Genomic DNA, 22129 nt, shown 5'->3' with positions numbered 1-22129 from the left:
AAATTACAGTTACTTATGAAATTTTTAACGATTACAAAGGGGATTACATTTGAATATTTACACGCATCCACATACAGATTTAACTGATTTCTTTCCCAAATTGCACTGACTATTCTGAGACATACCGCCCTAATAATTTCCGGGATGCGGAAATACAGTCTGGTTCGTAGAATCCAGTCATAAAACGGAATGTCTAACGCGGACGGAATATGCCACATTTTGGATGACTAAATCAAAAGTAGGTCAGTACACTTGAATCAAAACATGACATGGACTAGTGTCTGTGAATATTAAGCCCCAAAAATGCAATATATGACTTCCACATTCTGCGTGTCTGTGGAAATCAGGCGCGGACTGGACACCGGGAGAACCGGGACAATTCCCGGTGACCTGGCAGCCGATTTTGCCCCACTATTTAATATCATTATTGTATAATTGCCTGCCGAATGTACTAAAGCGATCATTTGCGAATCCGCCATTTGATAATTAAATCTCTAATAAATCATGAATTGTTAGTCATGACTCGCGCGCTCTCCGCGCCTCCGCCAAACGGTTTGGATCAGACTCAGAGTAATCAATGCGAGAGAGAGAGAGAGAGAGAGAGAGAGAGAGAGAGAGAGAGAGAGAAGAAAGAGAGAAAATAGAGTGGACTGCTGGAGCAGAGAAGCAGAACTCCTGTTCAGGGTTTCAGGTCAGATTCATCTGTAAAGATGCTTTTTTGTCTTAGTTTTTTTATTTATTTAATCCAGCAGCAGCACGTTGCTCATCAGTCATCACTCAAAATACTATATAAGGGACATAATTATTAGGCCTATCTGTTGTAATGTTACAGTAGTAATTTAGCTGAAAAAAATTCAGATTTTTTTTATAGGTTTAGGGGGAGCTACGACAGACAACAACACAACCCTTACGAAAATTAACATTTTAATATTTAACTATAAATCCAGAGAAAATGGTTACTATTGTTTAACTGTGATAACCAAAAATGTAAAATTATTTTACAAATGTATTTATTTAAAAATAAATACAAATCCATTACTCAAGGTTATTTTACTTTTATATAGGCTAATAAAAGCATGGTTAATTTTTGTAAGGGAAAAATATGGATTATATATAGGATTTTTCTATAAAGATATTGTAGTATTGTAGAGTATTGTATTGTAAAGTATAGTTTTGTTCAATCTTGAGTATTAAAGTCATGAGAGAGATGGATAACAGGGCAAAATAAAGAAACTGAAGAGAAAAATGGAAGTGAAGGTGCAGTTCAGGAGAGAACTTTTAATTATTTTGCATGTCCCCAAATTAAAGATTTAAAATAGATAAAAAATAGTTTTGTCCATGAATTTGTTTGTATGAGTTTGAATCTTCCAGTCTGATTTTTTTTCCCAGTCCGCCCCTCCTGTAAATTAATGGCAAAGACATGGTTTCATTTACTACACATAGGCCTACTGAAGCTCGCAGTGTTTTCAACCTCTGCTGCCTCAATATAGGAGTACACGAGCACATAAACATAATTTCTAGAACTGCTCTGTGTCACTTCATGTGCATTTTACTTATTTTGAGAAAACTATCATCATATACAAAGAGACAGCAGTTTAAAAAAAACACCAATGTTTAGGATTTTATTACACAGAATACGTCACATGCTTATTAGATAACTGTATTTAAGTTGATGTATATGCTTTTATTTATTATTCTTTAATTTTCACAAATTTACAAAAGTAATCAAAAAGTACTCAAAAGTAATTAGTTACATTACTTTAATAAAGTAATTGAAAAAGTTACACTACTATTACATTTTAAACAGGGTAACTTGTAATATGTAACCTATTACATTTCCAAAGTAACCTTCCCAACACTGACTATCACAGGTGGTCAGCCAAATAACTAAATTATTCATTCATCCGGTTGTTTCAGTAAAATGTTTTATTACCCTTTATTCAGATTTCATTCAGTTAAGAAAGTGTATTCACTGAGAAGGCGTGTGCAACCAATGCTTCTTCACGACTTCAAAACATAAAAAAACTTTTAAACCTTTAGAGTTTAAAGGTCTAAAGGTTTACAAAGTTTTTTAATGTTTTGTTATACCCATGTCCTACACGTGTATCACATGCACCGGCGTGTCTTGTTGTCCTCCGGACAGAGAGGGCGCTCTTTAGCTCAACGGAACTGGTGTCATATTTCGTCGAAGGCTGAAATCTGACATAAACAGGAAGAGAGTACAGTACGCCCAGTTTTTTTTTCGTAAACGCTTTGGTTATTTTCTTGAATGCATTTTTATACTTATCAAAGAGAAATACAATTTAGTATTCAATCATACAGTAATCTGATACTAGTGTGTGAAGCGATCACGTGACTGTTGCTTTATTATTATTATTGCACGTCGGTATTCTCTGTTCAGTTTTTTTTTCGTAAACGCTTTGGTTATTTTCTTGAATGCATTTTTATACTTATCAAAGAGAAATACAATTTAGTATTCAATCATACAGTAATCTGATACTAGTGTGTGAAGCGATCACGTGACTGTTGCTTTATTATTATTATTGCACGTCGGTATTCTCTGTTCTCTCGCTGTAACAGGTTCTTCAACCCACCTTTAATCTCTAGTGTATTTCTATACTTGAATGTAGACTGCGCGGTTGTAAGTGGTCATGGGCAAGAGCTGCAAGGTGGTGGTGTGTGGTCAGGGATCCGTGGGGAAAACCGCGCTTCTGGAGCAGTTACTGTACGCCAACCATGTCGCAGGTGAGTGTGATGACAGCACGAGTCATTCCTTAAACACTAATACACGAGCAGTACAGATTCATATGGTACCGGTGTGACAGGTTCAGAGACCATGGAGACACTGGAGGACATTTACATCGGGTCTGTGTGGAAACGGACCGCGGCACCCGAGAGCAGCTGCGCTTTTACGACACGCGTGGGCTGCGCGACGCTCACGAGTTTCCGCGGCACTACTCCACTTTCGCCGACGGCTTCGTGCTCGTCTACAGCATCGACAGCAAAGAGTCCTTCAAACGCGTAGAGGCTCTGAAGAAAGACATCGACCGCTGCCAGGGACAAAAAAGAGGTGTGTGTTTATTATGCACAGACTACACACCACCCGTTCAAATATATATATATATATATATAAATAAATAAAACTAATGCTTTTATTCAGCATTGACGTATTCATTAACAGGGGTAGTAAAGACATGTAATGTTGAAATATTTTTATATTTCAAATAAATGCATTTCTTTTGAACTAAAATTAAACCGTATATTCATTTTAAAAAAACCCAGAGAAAATGTATGACAGTTCAGTTCCTATCAGGGAACGTTCTAACAGGGAATGTTCTAACAGGGAAAGTTCTGAGGAAATGCTCTTCTAGTACCATTAATAGAACGATAGCACTATAGTAACATTTCCATAATATTTGCAAAATTATAAAATATAATGTTCCCTTAAGATTAGGGAAACATGCTTTGAACACGATTTTGTTAGCTGTGTTTTCAGAGCATCAAATCATCATATTAGAATGATTTCTGTAGGATCATGTGGCACTGAAGACTGGAGTAATGATGCTGAAAACTCAACTTTGCATCACAGAAATAAATTACATTTTAAAATATATTCAAATGGGAAACAGTTGTTTTGCTAATATTTCATAATATTACAGTTTTACTGTATTTTTTTATTAAATAAACACAACCTTGGTGAGCATAAGAGTTCTTGCAAAACATTAAAAAGTCTTGCCACCACAAATTTTTGAACGACTCATGAGGAGTCCAGTTTTAATTGAAATGTTGAGGAAAAACATGACATTTTTTCAAGCTTAAAAATGAGTTTGTAAGCAGGCATCATGAATTAAATGTAAAGGAACGTTGTGTCTCTGTCTTACAGGTGACTGTTGTTGTTGTGGGTAATAAGTTGGACCTGCAGGATCACAGGAGGGTGGACAGCGAGGCGGCTCAGCAGTGGGCTCGGCAGGAGAAGGTCCGGCTGTGGGAGGTCTCTGTGACCGACAGACGGACGCTCATTGAGCCCTTTGTCCATCTGGCCAGCAAAATGACCCAGCCTCAGAGCAAATCCACCTTCCCACTCAGCCGCAACAAGAACAAGGCCAGCGGCTCTCTGGACAGCTAGAGATGGAGAAGATAGCAATAGCCCTAACAGAGAAACATAAAGATATGTTAGAAGAGAGATGCCAGGAACAGACGCTCAATTTGATATCTTTTGAAACATTTGAAGTTGTAGTGCAATTGTAAGTTTAGCACACCGTATGAAGGTACTGCATTAATGAAGTTTTATTTTCTTAAACATACAGGATAGAATCCATGTGTTTCTGTGACATATTTCTAGGGCTGCAACTAACGATTATTTTGATAATCGATTAATCTGTCGATTATTTTTACGATTAATCGATTAATCGGTTTATGTACTTATATTTTAGTTTTTTCCATTTTTTCCCCAAGTAAATTATTAATAAATGGTCTTTATCATTCAGCATAGATTTAAGAGATTATATATGTCATATCCTTATCAAAAATATACCTGGAGTTGTTTTATTGTGTTAGTAATTCTTTTGTTGAACTCTTCTGCAATCAGAACACTGACCCATACTCTAGCAAATTTCACAAGGAGATTTCAAATAATGTTTTCACCGTGGCAGTCCTTAGAGCTCCTAAAGTAGTTTAACATCCTGAACAAAGCTTATTAAGGAATCTTTCAGAACATATTTTCACGAAGAATAAGGATAAAACAGAATAAAATTGCAGTGCATTGTATTTTATTATTTACTGGGAAACAGCTTTATAGCTTTTGCTGTGAAATTGTAAACAATCCTTCAAAAAAAGTGCCAATGGCATGAAACCTGAATGGAACTCACAATTTAAAGTAAAATCCATCAGAAGGTTGTCCAGAAAAAAAATGGGACACACACAAAAAACCTGCTGTGTGAAAAAGAGGAGTGAATACTTAGAAAAAAAAGTGCATTTCAAATATCTACATTTACCTCTCTCATTCAGTCATAATTAGGCTGCACGACTGAATTTTGAACTGGTAAACGACAAACTGATCACAGAACATGTTTGTAAAGCTTTAAATGTTAACTGTTAAAAAGCAATGTTATCAGCTTTTACGACTAAACATTTGCAAACAACATTGTACTGGAGAATCTGCACAAATGAAAGTCTTAGGGGCCGTTCACATATCGCGCCTAAAACGCTTCTTTCCAAAGCGCTCGCGCAGAAGCGCCCCTGAGGCGTCTGCCTTTGCTAAGCAACCTCCTTGCTCTCTCCTTGAAGACGCGGAAATTTCAGCAAAGGATAAATGGATTTGTAGCTCAAAAAAATCGCTTGCAGTAGCTCTGCTACTAAATTTATTTCAAAATGGAAATCCATATACAACTATGATCAGCTGTTCCTTTCATCTTGACTGAGCTTTTAACGTTGTTACGGGAAAGGATGAAGGTGATTGGTTAGTTCTTGTCACATGACCCGCGGTGCGGTTGCGGCATTCTGAAAAGTTTAAATGTTTTTAACTCGATGCGGTGCGGTGTTGGAAATAACGAACTTGAGCGCGCAAAAGACGCGATATGTGAACGTCCCCTTAAACAGTGCAGTAGTGCAGAGTTTACAGGTTACTCTTCTTTTTTAAAGGCTCAATGTAAAGTACTCCCACATCACGCTGAATGCTGCAGACATAGACATCATATGATGTCTATGGCCGCAGAGACGCTGCTCGGGAAGCACGTGACATAAAACAAGGCCAGCTATTGGCTATTCGCTACTTCTCCTGTTGTACTGGCTGAGTAAAACCTCCGGTGGCTCATTACTGCCACACTTTGGTCACCGCAGATTTGAAATATGCACGAAATGAGCCGCTTACGGCAAATAAAAGTTATTTAGCAACGAATCGATGACTAAATTAGTTGACAACTATTTTAATAATCGATTTTAATCGATTAAATCGATTCGTTGTTTCAGCTCTACATATTTCTCTCATGCTTATCTTGAAGCAATTGACTGACAAAAAAATACTGCTTTTACACTGAAATATGTATATAGTGACTTTTGTGTCATGATGACTGCTCTTTAGTGATGTCAACTTGACAGAAGATTTTCTTAATTTAGTTATGTGGACTGCATGGATGATTTACTTATTTTCAGTTGTTTATATTTTGTCAGACACATTCCTATTCAAATGTTTACTGATTTATTCCATAAGAACGCCTAAGTGAAATTAGTTTGAGTTTGTTTGATAGTGAGTGAGTGAGTTCACCACTGTGCCATTATAGTTTTTACCCTGATGACTGTATTTCATGAATATTCAGTAATATTGTGTAATGTTAGCTTTCAGTTGCGAACATAAACGATAGGTTTCTGTTCTTTTTACATGGAAAAATATGATTTATGAAGATTTGAATCTTCTTTTTAGCTGAGATCGCTTTTAAATACATTTTGACATTAGTTTTTTTAAAAGCATTTTTGTCTGAAACAAAGACTGTGTGAGCAGCTTTTTAATATCTTAAAGCTGCTTGGCTGCAATTGTTTTCCACTCAATCATCTGTTCTAATCTATATCTAAAGTAATTCTTAATTTACACAATGTTCAAAAATAATGTTAATGTTCTATAAAGAAATACTAAGCACGTGATCCGTACACACACTTCAAATCTTGTCTGCTTAACAGCACAGCAGCAGTCTTCCATCTGAATGAGCCTGACAGTCTCTCTCTTCGGGAGAGTAAACCAGAGAATTGCTTTTATTTGCCCTTTATCTATCTTTTTACGGAGTAGATATTTCATTTAGTTCATGGCTAGATCGGCAGTGACCTTATAATAGAGGGCTCTCTACTTCTGCCAGGGAGAGTGTGTGTGTGTGTGTGTGTGTGTGTGTGTCTTGAACAATGTCTAAAGTTAACGCTTGCTTCAAGCTACTCTTCATTTCATGAGGCTTGCATCAATCATGTTTACAGATCACAGCTCAAATGCTTTACATTACCCGCTGTTACACAATACATTACACACATTGCAAACTTCACACAACATATAGTTTCAAAAATGCACTCTTTAAAAGGGTCCCGGAACTTCATGAGCTGCAGAACGGGCTCACACCCCATAAACCGAGCAAAAGGAAGCCTACTTGAAAAATGGAATAGACAAATAATTATTGACTTTCCATAATAAAATAAACGTTTGTATGATTATGTGTATTTAGTGAATCAAAGCATGATACAAATAACGCGTAGTCCCTGTTAACAATACGTTCTGAGAATATCTATTGAATTGGGAAGCATTATTTCTTAAAGTTTTCTGAACTTTCTTGGTTAGGCGATCGTTAAGGGGACATTCGGTTTAATCATTTTCAACCTTTTAAATGTTTCTTGAACATTCTGAAACAAGCAGTATTGATAACGCTAAACAAACTAAAATGTGTAGGTGGAATAAAAAAATAAATATATAATTTTCATGCTAACGATTTGAGAACGATAACAAAGACAAAGACATTTTTATTAGCTAGTAATATCTCTCTCTTTTTTTGGCACATTTGTAAAAATCTAATTACGTAATAACAATGGAGCTATTACAGTTTCAACATTGATAATAATTCATCATATCAGAATGATTTCTTAAGGATCATGTGACTGCTGAAAATTCAGCTGCGCATCACATAGGCTAAATATATTTAAATCTATATTAAAATAGAAAAACGTTATTTTACATCATAATATATATTTTCCTGTATTTCTGATCAAATAAATGCAGCCTTGATGAGCATGAGAAAAAAATCTTTCTGATCCCAAACATTTGACCCATCTAACCAGTGAAATGTGTGTATTTAAGTTAAACTGTATGGAGATTTTTAGCTTTTCTGTGTCCAAATTTTGTTTGTATTTTATTTATTCTGAAGGCGCAAATTATAATATATATTTATGAAAACATTTACATGTGTGGAGATTTAATTTATTTACACATATTCTATAAAACATGTTTAAGTTTATTTAATTAAATGTTGGAATGTTTTAAAATATATTTGCATTTATAGAAATTTTATGTCAACAAATATTAGAAATTACTATATGGACATATATTGAAAATTAATATATTTGCAGTCTGATATCTAAATGTATTTACATATAAAGAAAATAAATAAATATAAATATTTCCAATAAAAATATATTTACATATATTTAATATATGTAAAAATATTCAAAAGCGGCCAAAATGAATTATTTAAATATATTTTTAAATTATATTTACATGTATAAAATATATTTCATTCTATTCGAATTTTGTTTTCAATTTCAATTTATTTTATTTTATTTGAATATTTAATAGATTTTGCTTCTATATGGGTTGTTCTGGCGAACATTTTCATTTTTATTAGTAAAATTTTTTTGGTGACATTTGTAAAAATCTGAATCCATGCCAATTTTTTATTAATAACAATGGATATATTACTACTAAAATATTCTAAACTCAAAAATATTTAATGAATATAAAAGTTAAAGCGGCTTACCTGTTTGTAAACTCTGAAAATCTGCCAGTTCCCTTTCATATTCTTGCTGTTCTCATTGTAAACACAGGATGGCGCACACTTGTTGTGGCAAACAATTGGAATGAGAGCTAGTAGAAGACGTTTTGCTGGTTTTACATCGAACTGGGAAGTTTCGAAAAGTTTGTCATTATAAAGCAAGACACCGTGACAAGCTGTCAGCCTCTAGTCAATAACCAGGAGTCCCATAAGCCCCCCAAAGAACAGCCAGAGCACTGGGGTGGAAGTCTAATCGATTTATTTCTCTCTCTCTCTGCTTTATTTCGCCTTCACGCATTCATACACACCCTGTACAGAGAAAGAACAAATGAGTCAGAAAACCAAGACGCAAAATCCTATGAAAAAACGTTTTCCTTTGTGTCAGCTGACAGTTCAGATCAATGTTAGATCAGTCACAGACAGAAATCTATTGAGCACAAATAACATATATAATGTCTGTCATTATTTAAATTACACAATACTGGCCAGGTCCCTTTTAAGCGATATTGAAATCTTCTCATCCTGGTTCATGCTTAACAAACATCTAGTTGGACCGGACATATTTTTCAGTTTACACGCACACATGCACTTTTTCACACGAGGCTCCATGTTTTCCAACACATTCATGGGAAATTTTTTTTGTGTGTGTGTGTGCTTTTTGATCATATGAAAGTTTCACTCTTGTAGGTTTTATGTGCGGTCTACTTGATTAGCCTACTGTAAAAAAAGAAAACATCTCAAATTTTGCCAAAAATACCAAATTATTTATATATATATATATATATATATATATATATATATATATATATATATATATATATATATATATATATAGGCACAAGGCAAACTAGTGCAGGAAGTCAAGTCAGTTTGGGTCAAATAGTCAAATTAGCCCTGAACCAACATGGAAGAAATGGGAAATGCCATGCACTGTCTTGTCACTGCTGGCAACGGATGTTTCCATGACTCTCCAGTGACAAACAGATTCCAACGGCGTTAAATAAATGGGGAGAAATGTCATATTAAGCTTTCCAGTGTCCTCTAGATTGGCAATAGGAACACAATACATCAAGAGCACTCACAATATTAAGAGAACGAGGGAAGAAACATGTAGGCCTACACTAAAATAAAGAGAGAGAGAGAGAGAGAGAGAGAGAAAGAAACTACATCAGTTTTCTTAAAAAGGTTCCAGTTTCCGTCATTATTGCTTAAAGATTGAATTCCACTGAACTGAAAAAGCAACATAAAAATCCCAACAAACAACCTCAAAGATATTTTGGAATTGTTACTTTTGGACAACATTTGAAATCACCAGAGACCATCACAGTATCACAACCAGCAATATCTGCTGTATGGAGCTCATGAGGATGACAAAACTAGGAACGGTGCGGTTACGTCTTCTTGTGCCTCAAGAAAGCATGAAGGTATTCAGATGTTATTTCTCATTCGGTATTTGTCCTTCCTTGGACCTTATGGAGATCAGTTTGATGTTCAGGAGTTATCAAAACACACACGCACACACAAAGTCCTTGTTCTAAAGTGTCCTCAGAAAAAAAGCAGAAGGTGTCCATGTTGTGCCTCTTGAAGTGTCAATATGGCTGTTGTTAGTTAGCTCTGTTCAAGGCCCCAGGCTTCAGTCCCTCAAGGGCAAACCATCCTCTGAAAAGCAAGAGCCCTGAGTGGGCTTGAGACTCACCCGTGACTCCAGGCTCTGAGGCCTTGTCTGGGGGTCTGAGTCTCAGCCCGTTTTTTAGCAATATTTCTTATATTGCATTGCCTTTTTTTTCTCCCGCAAGCGCTTCGATGAACAATTTTATGTAAAAACTACATTATCCTATCTACTTCGCATTAAATTATCTCCTTATTTCAGTATGCATGTCTCTGCAGAAATGGTGGCAAAAAGTAATAACTTCAAGTAGAGCTTGTTCTTATTATAACATTAATTACAATATCCATAAAGAATCTACATTAAACATCTGATAAAATTCTACATATTTACTCTAATTGTATATATTATAAATGTTAATGATTGACTTTTAAAAGCTGTATTTTTAAAATATTTACAAAAAGCTTTGTATGCTAGGGCACATTTAAAAAAAAAAAACAGACAGATGAAAAATGGTACAACATAGACCCAACAGCAACATCTAATTCTACAGGTGTGAAGTCAGATGATCAGTCTTGGTCTTATTAGTCCATCCAAAACCATCAGATGACACTGATCTGGGGCAAAGCGGTGTGACTTTGTTCAGGCTGACAGGAACGCCTGTATACTTGTATATACATGTATATCTGAAATTGATTACGTTGCTATTCAAACGTGATCTTAAAATACTTCTTTCAACAGTACTGTTGTATATTCAGTAACCCGCCATTATGGTCATTATGTTTTGGCAATGGCTCCTCCTTCCAGAATTTAAAATGTTATTCTGAATAAAATTGAGAGTAATGAACTCATGACAGGTTTTGGATCAAACACACACACACACACACACACACAAGCAAAGAACATGTTGAGGGTTTAGATCTTAATCAAGATGGGACGCGGATAGATTTTTGACAGGCACGCTGACCTTTGTGAGGCTGTAATGAAGGAATACTGAGAACAAAATATGCAGATATAAAAGGCCACGTCAAACTGTGACTGAACCGTAATCACCTCATCTGAGGTTTTGTGTGTGTGTGTGTGTGTGTGTGCGCAATCTCAAATCATCTAAACTATGCATCAACACTGAGAAAATTACGACACTGATTGGGAGTGATTATGTGTGTGTGTTGCTTTGCTACCAAATTGTCACCTTTGTATATTAGACTGGCGTGTGTTATTTTGTGATTACCCATGACAGAAAGCCTTAGCATCTGTAAACTGACAGACCAATGAGGTTTGTGTTTGTAACAAAAGCCGGTCAGATGAGGCTACTCGAAATGTTTGTGAATACACAGACCTGCGGCAACATATCCATGCGGAACGACATGAGAACAGACTAATAACAATTGAAAAAACGTATTAAAAAAAAAGCATCAAGTAAAGGGATGTTCGCATTTCCTCACTAAACAAACAGCTAGCGCAGTTATACGTCTCTAAAATTGGCTTTTCTCTAATAAATTATAGAATAAAGACCTGATCAATATCTGTATAATGATAAATATCTCATAAAGCAAAGCTAAATATTCTTCTTATAGCTCTTTCACTCCTTTATCAGTCTTGTCCTGTCATTCAAGCGTTCATCTGCATAGTGGGCTGGTGTTATCAATGAGGCCCCGCCCATATTCCCATATAAGGTCTTGCTCTCTCTCTCTCTATCTCTCTCACACACTCTCTCTCCCTTTGCTGCATAGTTCAAGAGTGACCCTCTCAGAGTCACAGTTTTTGAGGAGGACAGGGAACACTATGGGAGTGTGTGTTTGTGTTTATATACTTAAGTCTATACAGCTCGGAGAGAGCAGGAGCACGGACGAAGTTTGCACAGAGAACGTCAGTACTGAGAACGGAACGTAAAACTAAATTACGTGAATGTGCGGCCTTGTTGTAAGAGCTTGTTTGTTTTGTTTCGAGGTGATCAATAAGGGGAAAATATGATGGGAGTGTGTGTTGCTCTCAGAGGTCCGGGCGCTGGCCTAAAGAGGGCATGGCCGAGGATGGGCGTCTGAATGAAAGTAGTGCCCGGCGGGTGTCTCAGCGCGAGAGGATTGGCTGCGAGTGTGCAGAGGGTGGGTGGAGTTAAGGGGGTGGAAAGGAAGCTGGCGGTCAGATTTTTAGTCAGGTGCTTCTGTAGAACCAGTTTAGTCTGAGAGAGAGAGAAAGAAAGAGAGAGACAGAATTAATCATTATAATCACAAAGCTATTTTTGATGATGCACTCAAAAATTTCTATGCCACTACACTGAACATTTGGTGGTAAAACAAATTTCACTCAGAAATGGCTAGTGGAAACTGAAATGGCATTATCTTGTAAAAAAAAAAATTGGATAATCTATACTTAAAAATCTTTAGTGTCACTCAGTGATTTTCAGCTTTTTTGACTGTAAGGTCACCTGTTATCCAACATTATTCAAGGATCCCTCCATATAGGCTAAAATATTTTTAGTATTTCTAATATGTCTTCTGTAATTATGACTATTTCTATTTAAAAGGCACAGGTAGCTAAATATGACATTTACTTTGATGGGTTTATGTGATGATCGTTTTAAGTTCACTTAAATTAGAAGTTGTTATTTTTTAAAGTCTAATAAATGCTCAAATTGATAGCTCTCAATTATACCGTAATGCTGAATGTCTAGAGTCAATAGTTAAATATAAGGGAAAAAAAGAAAAATTTCCTAGAGACATCATAGCATTGGTATCAGTCACCTTTTATTAAAAATATACTGTCTTTATGTTGTTTCTACATTAATTTGAATATTGAATGTGAAATGATTGCAATAATAAATACTTCAATGTTAGGTGGGATTAATCGTGATCAATTTCAGAATTTGTTTTTATTAATTAGATAATTTATTTTAATCAATATTCAGTGCTAATTTATATATTCAATTGAATTAACCACAATTCATTTTGTGAATCTAGAAATAAAAAAATAAAAAATTCTAAAACCATATTCTTCAATAAAAATGAGTTAGTAAGGGGAAAACCTAGTTTCTTTTGTTTTAGTTTTGTCATGTTAATTTGTATTTCATTTTAATAATTTATTAATCTATTAGAATATTTCTTAACGTGGGACCACTAGTCTGGTTACACCATAGACTATGTTTTTAAACAAGTTTTAAATTCCCCTTGTCTTTAATTTTGAAATATAAAGTCCCGACCCAAAGTCACGTCATTGGTTGATCTAATGTTGTGATATGGTGCATAAATTATACACTACACCTTTAAGAGACTGTTAATTGGGTTTAAGTTCTGTCACTCACCTGAGAAGACAGAGAGGACAAATTGCATTGGTTGATAACTTTCTTCATAGCAGACACTGCGCTACTGGCATAACCGTTCCATCTGACACCCTGCTGGAACAGATCACAAGAGCTGCTATAATCGTGTGTGGAGCAGACATAAAAATGATTTTAATTATGCAAAATTACTCCTTGTATCATGATGAGCCTGTTTGCTTCATCGTCCCCTCAATAACTTCTCTCCCCATTCCCTTTCCTCTCTGTCATGCTGAGAAGAGGTATGCTTTATTATTTTGTCCTGTCAATCATCATCAGTCCTATTGTTTAAAATTAACTCTGGTTTAATATGCATTTGTACTATATCAGCATATAATACAATCATCTTTGATTTTTTTTAAGTACTCTGTACTGATTAGCTGAATATCACTATTACATTTACATTTATATATCTGGCAGGTGCTTCTATTCAAAAAAGACTTGCATTGCATTCAGGGTTTACATTTCGGCATTAATTCTCTGGGAAACTGAACTCATGACTTTGACATTGCTAGCACCTTGCTATGCTACGGTTTGAGCTACAGGTTCACATGACTGTTAGCATGTATATCACAGTGAGTGTAACCGTGCTCACCGATGCTGCTGAGGTAGGCTGGCTCTTGGTATGAGGGTTGAACTTGGGCTTTGGGGGCTTCCCAGCCAGTCTATCCTTATGCCTTCGGCTGTTCATGTGCTAAACAAATACAGAAATAATGGTGTATTTTTAATGGTGCATTTTCAAGCCTGGTATACACCCTTGGTGTTTTATTAATGAGATACTCAAAATAAGAGCAGTTTTTCCTTTTTCCTAAAAATGCTTTAACTTTTTAATACTTTTCACCTCTTTCCCTGCCCTCTCTTTTTTTTTCCTTCTTCATCTTGTTTACTTTACACTTCAGAGACAGCTTAAGGGAAGCATGAAATACCATTAAATGTCATGTTCCTCAGGCTTGAGTAGACGCCAGGCCAAAAACACACACACACACACAAACTCCTCATTCATGACAAAAACTAAAAAAAAAAAGTGTAAAGTTTGTAGAAGCATTTTAGGTAAATTGCTGCAATTACATGCAACAAGTCACATAAGAATGGTTATGAATGATGAGAAATTCACTGTGGTCATGATCCATGAACAAAGCTTGTGTGTGTAGAAATTGAATGCTAGAAGATTTTTAGAGTAGCTCTAATGTCAGTATGACAAGTTTGCTGAGTCACATTAACAAATAACCAGCACAGATGCGGTTTCAACAACTTTACTTCAGCCAGTCAAAATGTACTGGAAACACACATTAGATCTGTTAAATTGACTTGTCTTAGACTGACTAGCGTGTTTCTGAAAGCACAACTGTACCAAGTAACAAACATGGCCACCGAGATGTGTTTCCTCTGAGAAAAGACTATTAGTCAAGACTAATTGCCATTATCAACAGAATAAACTATATGTCTGTTAGTGGTGTAGATGATTCCCAGCAGCTGTTTTGTCAATGGGTTGTCAAGATCAATTCTGACTGGATAAAATAACAAGTCTTCAATATAGCTACTTGCTATAGTAGTAGAGAATACAGGAAATGTGAGCAAGGCTCGATTTAAATTTTAGCCTAAAATGGCATATTAAGACCCAAAGATGGTCTCTGAGCGTTAATGTAACTTAAAACATTTTTTCCAATATTCCAATGTGTCACATGCATGTGAGATAATTTGTAACTTAATTTTTATGTTACCTGGCTAAGTTGAGACTCAGAGTTAACATGGATCTCGCAAACTTCACAGTAGAAACTCTTGCTGGCCACGCCCACACTCCCCTTAGTGGCCAATCGCTTGCTTTTACATGAGGGGCGGGATGACATTGCCTTGCCTCGCCGTCGTGGCAAAACACTCTGTCCTTCCATCATTAGTTTATGCTTGGTGCCTGTGACGTGTGGAAAAAGTAAGGAATTCACATGATGAAGGTTACTTATTCATGCACACAAATAAATTCAGAGAATTTATGGAATTATCTTCAAAACGAAAATGTGTAAAACAACTACTACATTTGGGTAAATGTTTAAAACAAAGGTGTTAAATAAGTATGCACTAACAGTCTATAATTAGGTATTATTATTAAAAAACTAATTTTAGATTATATTTAAATTATTGTTTTCTATGGAGCTGATGACATTTTAATGCTGTTTGATGAAAAAGGATTATTCACGTGTTTATTCATTTATGAGGTTGATTCATGAGGTCATAAACCCAAAAAAAGTTAACGATTAAAATTTTTGAAAGAAGTCTCTTACACATTTATTTGTTCGAAAATAATAATAATATAATAAATAATAAATTATTTTTGAAATCATTCTAAAATCATTCTAATGTGCCGCTCAAATAACTTTTCTTATTATTATCAATGTTGAAAACAGTTGTGCTTAATATTTTTGGAAACAGCAATAGGCCTATAGTGTTTTCAGGACTCTTTAATGAATAGAAAGTTTAAAAGGACAGTAATTACTTGAAATATAGATTTTTTTGTAACATTAATTATGTATTTACCAACAATTCTGATTCATTTCTTTAAAAAAATTCTAACTGAACGCAAGCCTTTGAATGGTAGTGTAAATAAATAAATTAATAAAAAAGAAAGATATGCACCACTATTGTGAGCATCCATCTGAATGGTAGAGTTGACTGTGACTTTGCAGATGGGGCAATGCAGATGTTGTTTGGTCTTTTTGGGGTCTTTCTCTGCCGGTGTGTCCCCCGTGGGGTTGTCCTGCTGAGTGGCTGGCTCGCTGGGGGCGCCGGTGGGCTCCAGCAGACTGTCCGGGGTCTGGAAGTGAGGGGAGGACACAGACAGGTCCGCGGATGACACCTGTGATATAGGTGTCAGGACCACCGAACTAGAGTTAGCATCATCCACCCTCACCACAGGATCTGAGTCACAGGCAGCAGCTGAAGAGAGAGAGAAAGTGAATGAGTCAGACATCACAAAACTACAAGAGTGTTTCTGAATATTTCAGTTTAAGTGTTCGAGTATATGTTAAAAGGCTAGCTACTCTCATTTTAAGCCTGTATGATTTACAGTACAAAGCACAAGTGCATTCTGTGGCCGTCAAACAACAAAATGACAAAAAAGCACCAAAAAATAAAATTTATAAAAGTGGAACAAACATGCATTATACATACATTATATATATATATATATATATATATATATATATATATATATATATATATATATATATATATATATATATATATATATATGAAATATTTACTGATTTTATGAACTTGTTGAATGGGACATGGTCACTTCAGTACATCCGAACTGCATCCTGACCTGGACCAAGATTTGAATATTTTTCAAAGGGTAGCAAAATACATTTTGGTCATATGATTTCAGGTGAGGACTATCTCTTTATTTCCTTTAAAAAGCCTGTGAATCTGTTCATGTTTTCAAAATGAAAAATGTCCTTACAAGTTTCAGAATAATACAGCACCTATAGTACCTATCGTTGAGAAAAACAGGAATACGGAGCTCTTTCCAGATATTTTAGACCACCATGAATTGAAATATGTAACTAAAAGGCAGACACAAGCAAAGAATAACAATAGACCATCTGGGAGATATCTGTAAACTATGTTGTGTATATGTGTAGTTTTACTTATTAGCTGAAAATCTATCTAACAATCAGTAAGTGAAAGCAGAAAGCCAGCAGCAGAGCAACACTATACAGCATAAAAATATTCCGCTCAAACATCTGAATGTCTGCTATCTGCAATTTAGCTGTGGGCTAGTATCCAAATTGGCAGAAATGCACAGAGCACAGGAACCCAAACATAAATACAGACACTTTCAGACTGACTGTTTTCAGTCATGCAACATTATTAAGGCTGTGCTTTAACAGACCACTGCACATGTGCTGAACTTCAGACCATTTATTTACAGTAAGTCTGCCTTTGAATCTCAAGTGCTGTGTCCTGGTATTTGATCTATTCTGTTAAAAAAGAAGATAAGGGCCTTAGCGGCCAGGGCAGTGAGAAATCAAACCAGAAGCACACAGAACTATTAATATAATTTTTTTTTACCATCTAAACAAACCTAAAACTGTCAAATAGAAATAAAAATGTTCAGCCCATACTGGATGGGTTGGAACCCATTGATGTTGGCCACAGAAGTAGTCCTCTTTACAAACTGTCTTAAAAACATAAAATTGTGAAAATGCATCAGATTTATCCAGGGAATGCATTAACAGAAAAAATGTAGAGACTGAATACAATGTAAAGTCATTTGAATAAAAGCATCTGCCAAATGCATAAATGTAAATAGTCAATTACACAAAGGACAACATGGACCGGCTATGACATGCTTTCATCCTCAAAAACATGAACAAGGTAAAAGAAAATATGACCCAGACTACATTAAACACAAGCTGAAATAAGGATAAACATGGTTTGTGCTGAACACAGAATGCTTAGTGTTGTGAATTATTGGCTGCCGATCGCAAAAAATACTGAAATTCAAAAGACAACGCAACACTAAAACTACAAAAAAAGTTTGTGTGTCGTTATATATATTTTTGTAAGTTTGATTTTAAGGGTATTTTTTATTTAGTTTTCATTATAATAAATCATTTTAAGCTTGATGTTTAATGGTAAAAAAGTAAAAGGGTATCTTAAGCAAAACCAGTCAAGAAGAACAGAACAAAATGACAATAACAAATCAATGTCTGCAGTCAATATAGTCCTTCCAGACTCTAATGAAGTCGATGTAAGAGATCATAAAATCAACACCTCCAGAGAACTAGAGGGGGTGCTAGATCATTGACAAGGGGAGCTGGGCAATTCAGCGCTCCAGACTCATTATTCCCACTGGTTGCTCTATTGCAACTAAAGCTGCATTTCCACTGCTGGAACTTTACCCAGGAACTAGGCACTCTGGACTGGTACTCTGTGTGTTTCCACCGCAGGAACCAGGATCATTAATAAAGTTCTGGGTAAAAAAAAAATGCCCCTCAGAAAGTCCCTGCTGGAGCGGTAGCTCTGGAGCTTTCGGGGGCGGGACTTGAGCGCTAAACATGCTGATTGGTTGAGTTCACGCAGCATTGTGATTTCAACCACCATTTATTCAGATCATTTTCAAAATGTTACTGTTATTGTGTCATGAAATATAATTTTAAAAGTATTTCAGGCGAGAATGTAGTCATTTAAAACTCAAATCTGTGGTTTATTTATAAAGACAGTGCCTATTTAAAAATGTTTTGCCGTTTACGGAGACGATCAGTTCCACGCGATCATCGGAGGCTAATTTCGGTGGAAATGCGGCATAACTTTCTTAGTTGGTCGCAAAAGTCGATTTTTTTTATTTTTTATTTTTTGCTACAACATGGGATTAATCAATGCATGCTGATGAACTTTTAGTTTATAGTTATATGGAGTTTTGAATTTTGTGAATGGAGTTCCTCTTTTGCTATGTTATAAGCCTGGCTTCGGATGCTTTCATGTTCGATTTCACGATCTTGTAACGTTCTACAATAAAATATAATTGACTGTTTTGCTTAGCCTACTTTCAGGCTGCGATTAGCGGGGGGTCTATGCCTCTCTGGTCTATGCATCCCTGCCTCTGCTGAATTACTTTTAAAATAAAAACATTGTTTCAGAAAGTCGGGGCATAGAGGAGAAGCAATAATGTACAGTATGTGGAAAACAATAAGTTTTAGTTTTTTTTTTTTTTTTTACCTTAAACCGCATAAACACATTTCATTACACCAAATACACAAAATAATGTTCTTTTTAGCAGCATCATATGATCCCTTTAAATGATAGTTAATATATTATTATATTAATCAATTTAATATAATCTTTAGTTGGGGGCCGGCCTACTTAGCACAAGGAAATGCTCCATTTTTCAAATAAAATGCTGTAATGACATTATGAAAAGTTTGACATCTACAAATCACATCATTATTGCATTGCACAAGTTATGCATGCCTATGGAGTCAAATGTTTTTTTTTATTCATATTTTATTATCATCAATTATTAAATACGATAGGCTATAGCATGTATATAATTGATTCCAGGAAAAATCTGTGGGGGTGCTATGGGGGTGCTTTTGTCTTTGTTGGGGTGCTGAAGCCCATGCTCCTCTAGTCTCAGCCTCAGATGTCACACCCACGGACCGCTGGCTAAAGGTCTGATGCATATGGGACACAAAAATGGACACAAAAATGGAAACACTTCAGGATTGTCGAAGTCATCATCGGATTGGTTGAATTCTACAGGATTTCCGCAAGACGTGAGTGTCGCGTTCTTTAACGTTCCACCTGGAAACAAAGATACCGAGGCGCCAAACCCCCTCACAAAAAAAGAAAGCCATCATGTTTGATGAGCGCTATCAGGATCAACTAAACACTGGATTTTCAGAAGTATGTGAAATATTTAAAGTTTGCGGCATAGAATCTTTAAAATATGTTAAAGAGTTTTACACACCGGTCTTTTATTGTGGCAACATTTTCACGCCTCGAAACATGATGACTGCCTCATGAGCGGGCCTTGGCCAATGAAAGCTGCCATAGATTCCAGACCTTCAGTCTGGAGACTAATGGTGTTTGTAAATTTAGGACCTATCAGAGAGTGCTGAAGTGATTGTAAAATCCCTGTAGGAGTGCTAATGCCTTATTTTTGCTGAGTAGCACAGTATTTAAACATAAAAGTTTTTATTAAGCATACATGTTTGTGAGGAGAGACCCATAGGACCGTTTTTGATATGTGCACAGATCTACTGAATTCCCCCATCTGGTGAATCAGATAGACTGATCCTTCTGTGCCTCATTGACATTTAGATTAAACCAATTCCCCTAAAAGGGGGTTCCTTAGAGGGTACAGAGGAAGAGTTTAAGGAAAAAAACAGCAGGAAATGGAAAAGGAAGGTTGTATGTGTGTGTGTGTGTGTATGAGAGGTTTGCCTTCACACCTGAAAAATGTGCGAAAGTTAATGAAATGGAGAGAATTGACTTGGATAACACTCAGTGCCCACCCCCCTGTGGAGTGTGTGTGTGCCTTGCAGTGGGCTTGTAAAACTGATCTTCAAAGACTAATATGATCTGAGTCACTCTTTCCGTTTTGGACAGCTCACTCTTTGCAAAAGACATGCAATGTGAAACATGCGGGGATGGATGTGGAAGAATGGAGTGACGGAGAGCGAAGAGAACAGGATAGAGCATGATGGCTATATTTAACTCTCTCTTTGTAAAAAATTATTCAGCAAATGTAAAAACTGCACTTGTTCATACTACACCAGCAAGCTCATGATGAAAATGATCTGTGGCATCTGACAGCAAGAGCATTCAAAGTGTTTCAATAGCTGTTATAAAATGGACCCCTTCCTTTAGAAATTTCCAGAACCCCCCTCCCATCCTCCCTTTCCATTTCAGGCATCTTATATCTGTTAATAACAGCTGACATGCTTGTAGAGCTGTGATTGGCCCCTGCAGCTGCGAGCTTAATGACAGAACTGTGCTAATTTCATCAGGCAATCAGCTCAATTTGTGTGTCTGTGTGTGTGTGAGAGAGTTAGAATAAAAGCATTTCAAAATCCAACGAGTGATTAGCTCTAGTGTGTGTGTGAATGTGTGTGAGACGACACTGGGTTTAAGAGTGTGTTATCTGTTAAATGAGAGTGTTAACTAGTGATGGATGGGTCACTAGTCAAGTGATGTTATCTGGTTTATCTACATTTTTTCACACAACACACACACAGTGTGTAATACAGTACTACTGTACTGTAATATATATTTAATATTGTATAAATATAAGTGTGTATGTGTATATATACACAGTGCCTTGTGAAAGTATTCATAGCCCTGAGGTTCATCAGACCAGAAAATCTTGTTTCTCACAGTCCGAAATTCCTTTAGGTGCTTTTTTGCAAATTCCAAGTGTGTTTTCATGTGTCTTCTCTGAAGAGAGGATTGAGTCATGCCACACCCACATAAAGCCCAGATTGGTGGAGTGTTGCAGCGATGTAGATTTCATCTCCACATATGATCATGGAGCTCAACTAGAGTGACCATCAGCTTCTTGGTCACCACACTATCCAGTTCCTTTCTCCATCAGTTGCTCAGTTTGGCCAAGAGGCCAGCTCTAGAAAGAGTCCTGGTTATTTCGAACTTCTTCCATTATTAAGTTTAACACAGACTACATGCTTTTATGACCCTTCAATGAAGCAGAAATTTGTACCCAGATTGACATGACAAAAAACTGTTTCTGAGGCTTACAGGCAGTTCTTTTGACCTCAGGGCATGATTTTTGCTCTGATATGCATGATCAGCTGTTAGATCTTTTATTAAGGTGTTTGTGCCTTCCAAATCATACCCATTCATTTGAATTTGCCACAGGTTAACTTCACTTGAAGTGTAGTAACATCTATAAGCAATATGAATGAAACTGTCCCAGATAATACTTATGAATGCCCCAGATGAATACTTATGGAATCATTTAAGTTGTTTATTTTTAATAAATTTGCAAAAATAAAAATTTTTTTTTGGTGTATGGAGTGAAGATGTGTGTTTGTGTGTTGGGGGAGGGGGGGGGGATTTAAAGCACTTTAACATAAGGAAGCAACATAACAAAATGTGAAAAAAAATGAAGGCACTGTATATATTTTCACACACACACACATACACACACACATATATACAATAATACCAAATATA

The 22129-nt window shown here is 36.0% G+C and overlaps 1 protein-coding gene and 1 pseudogene across 5 annotated transcripts in view; one reads left to right on the top strand and one right to left on the bottom strand.

The window, feature by feature from the left end:
* Nucleotides 1-2095: 2095 nt before the first annotated feature.
* Nucleotides 2096-4334, top strand: LOC132116297 (NF-kappa-B inhibitor-interacting Ras-like protein 2; annotated as a pseudogene).
* A 4999-nt stretch (nt 4335-9333) lies between these two features.
* Nucleotides 9334-22129, bottom strand: part of znf385c (zinc finger protein 385C) — a 101952-nt gene continuing 89156 nt past the window's right edge. For 4 of the 5 annotated variants that reach the window (XM_059554666.1, XM_059554651.1, XM_059554683.1 and 1 more), the window contains 5 exons: nt 16067-16366; nt 15160-15347; nt 14034-14132; nt 13424-13516; nt 9334-12304 (listed from right to left, as the gene is read on the bottom strand). In XM_059554666.1, coding sequence (XP_059410649.1) covers nt 12077-12304; nt 13424-13516; nt 14034-14132; nt 15160-15347; nt 16067-16366 — 908 coding nt within the window. In that variant the 3' untranslated portion in view covers nt 9334-12076. The remainder of the gene's footprint in view (nt 12305-13423; nt 13517-14033; nt 14133-15159; nt 15348-16066; nt 16367-22129) is intronic. The other variant, XM_059554659.1, reaches the window with a different exon arrangement.

Source organism: Carassius carassius, chromosome 1 (genome assembly GCF_963082965.1).
Source record: "Carassius carassius chromosome 1, fCarCar2.1, whole genome shotgun sequence".
NCBI lineage: Eukaryota > Metazoa > Chordata > Actinopteri > Cypriniformes > Cyprinidae > Carassius > Carassius carassius.
The sequence above is the reverse complement of the archived record's forward strand: the minus strand, read 5'-3'. Positions and strand labels throughout refer to the sequence as shown.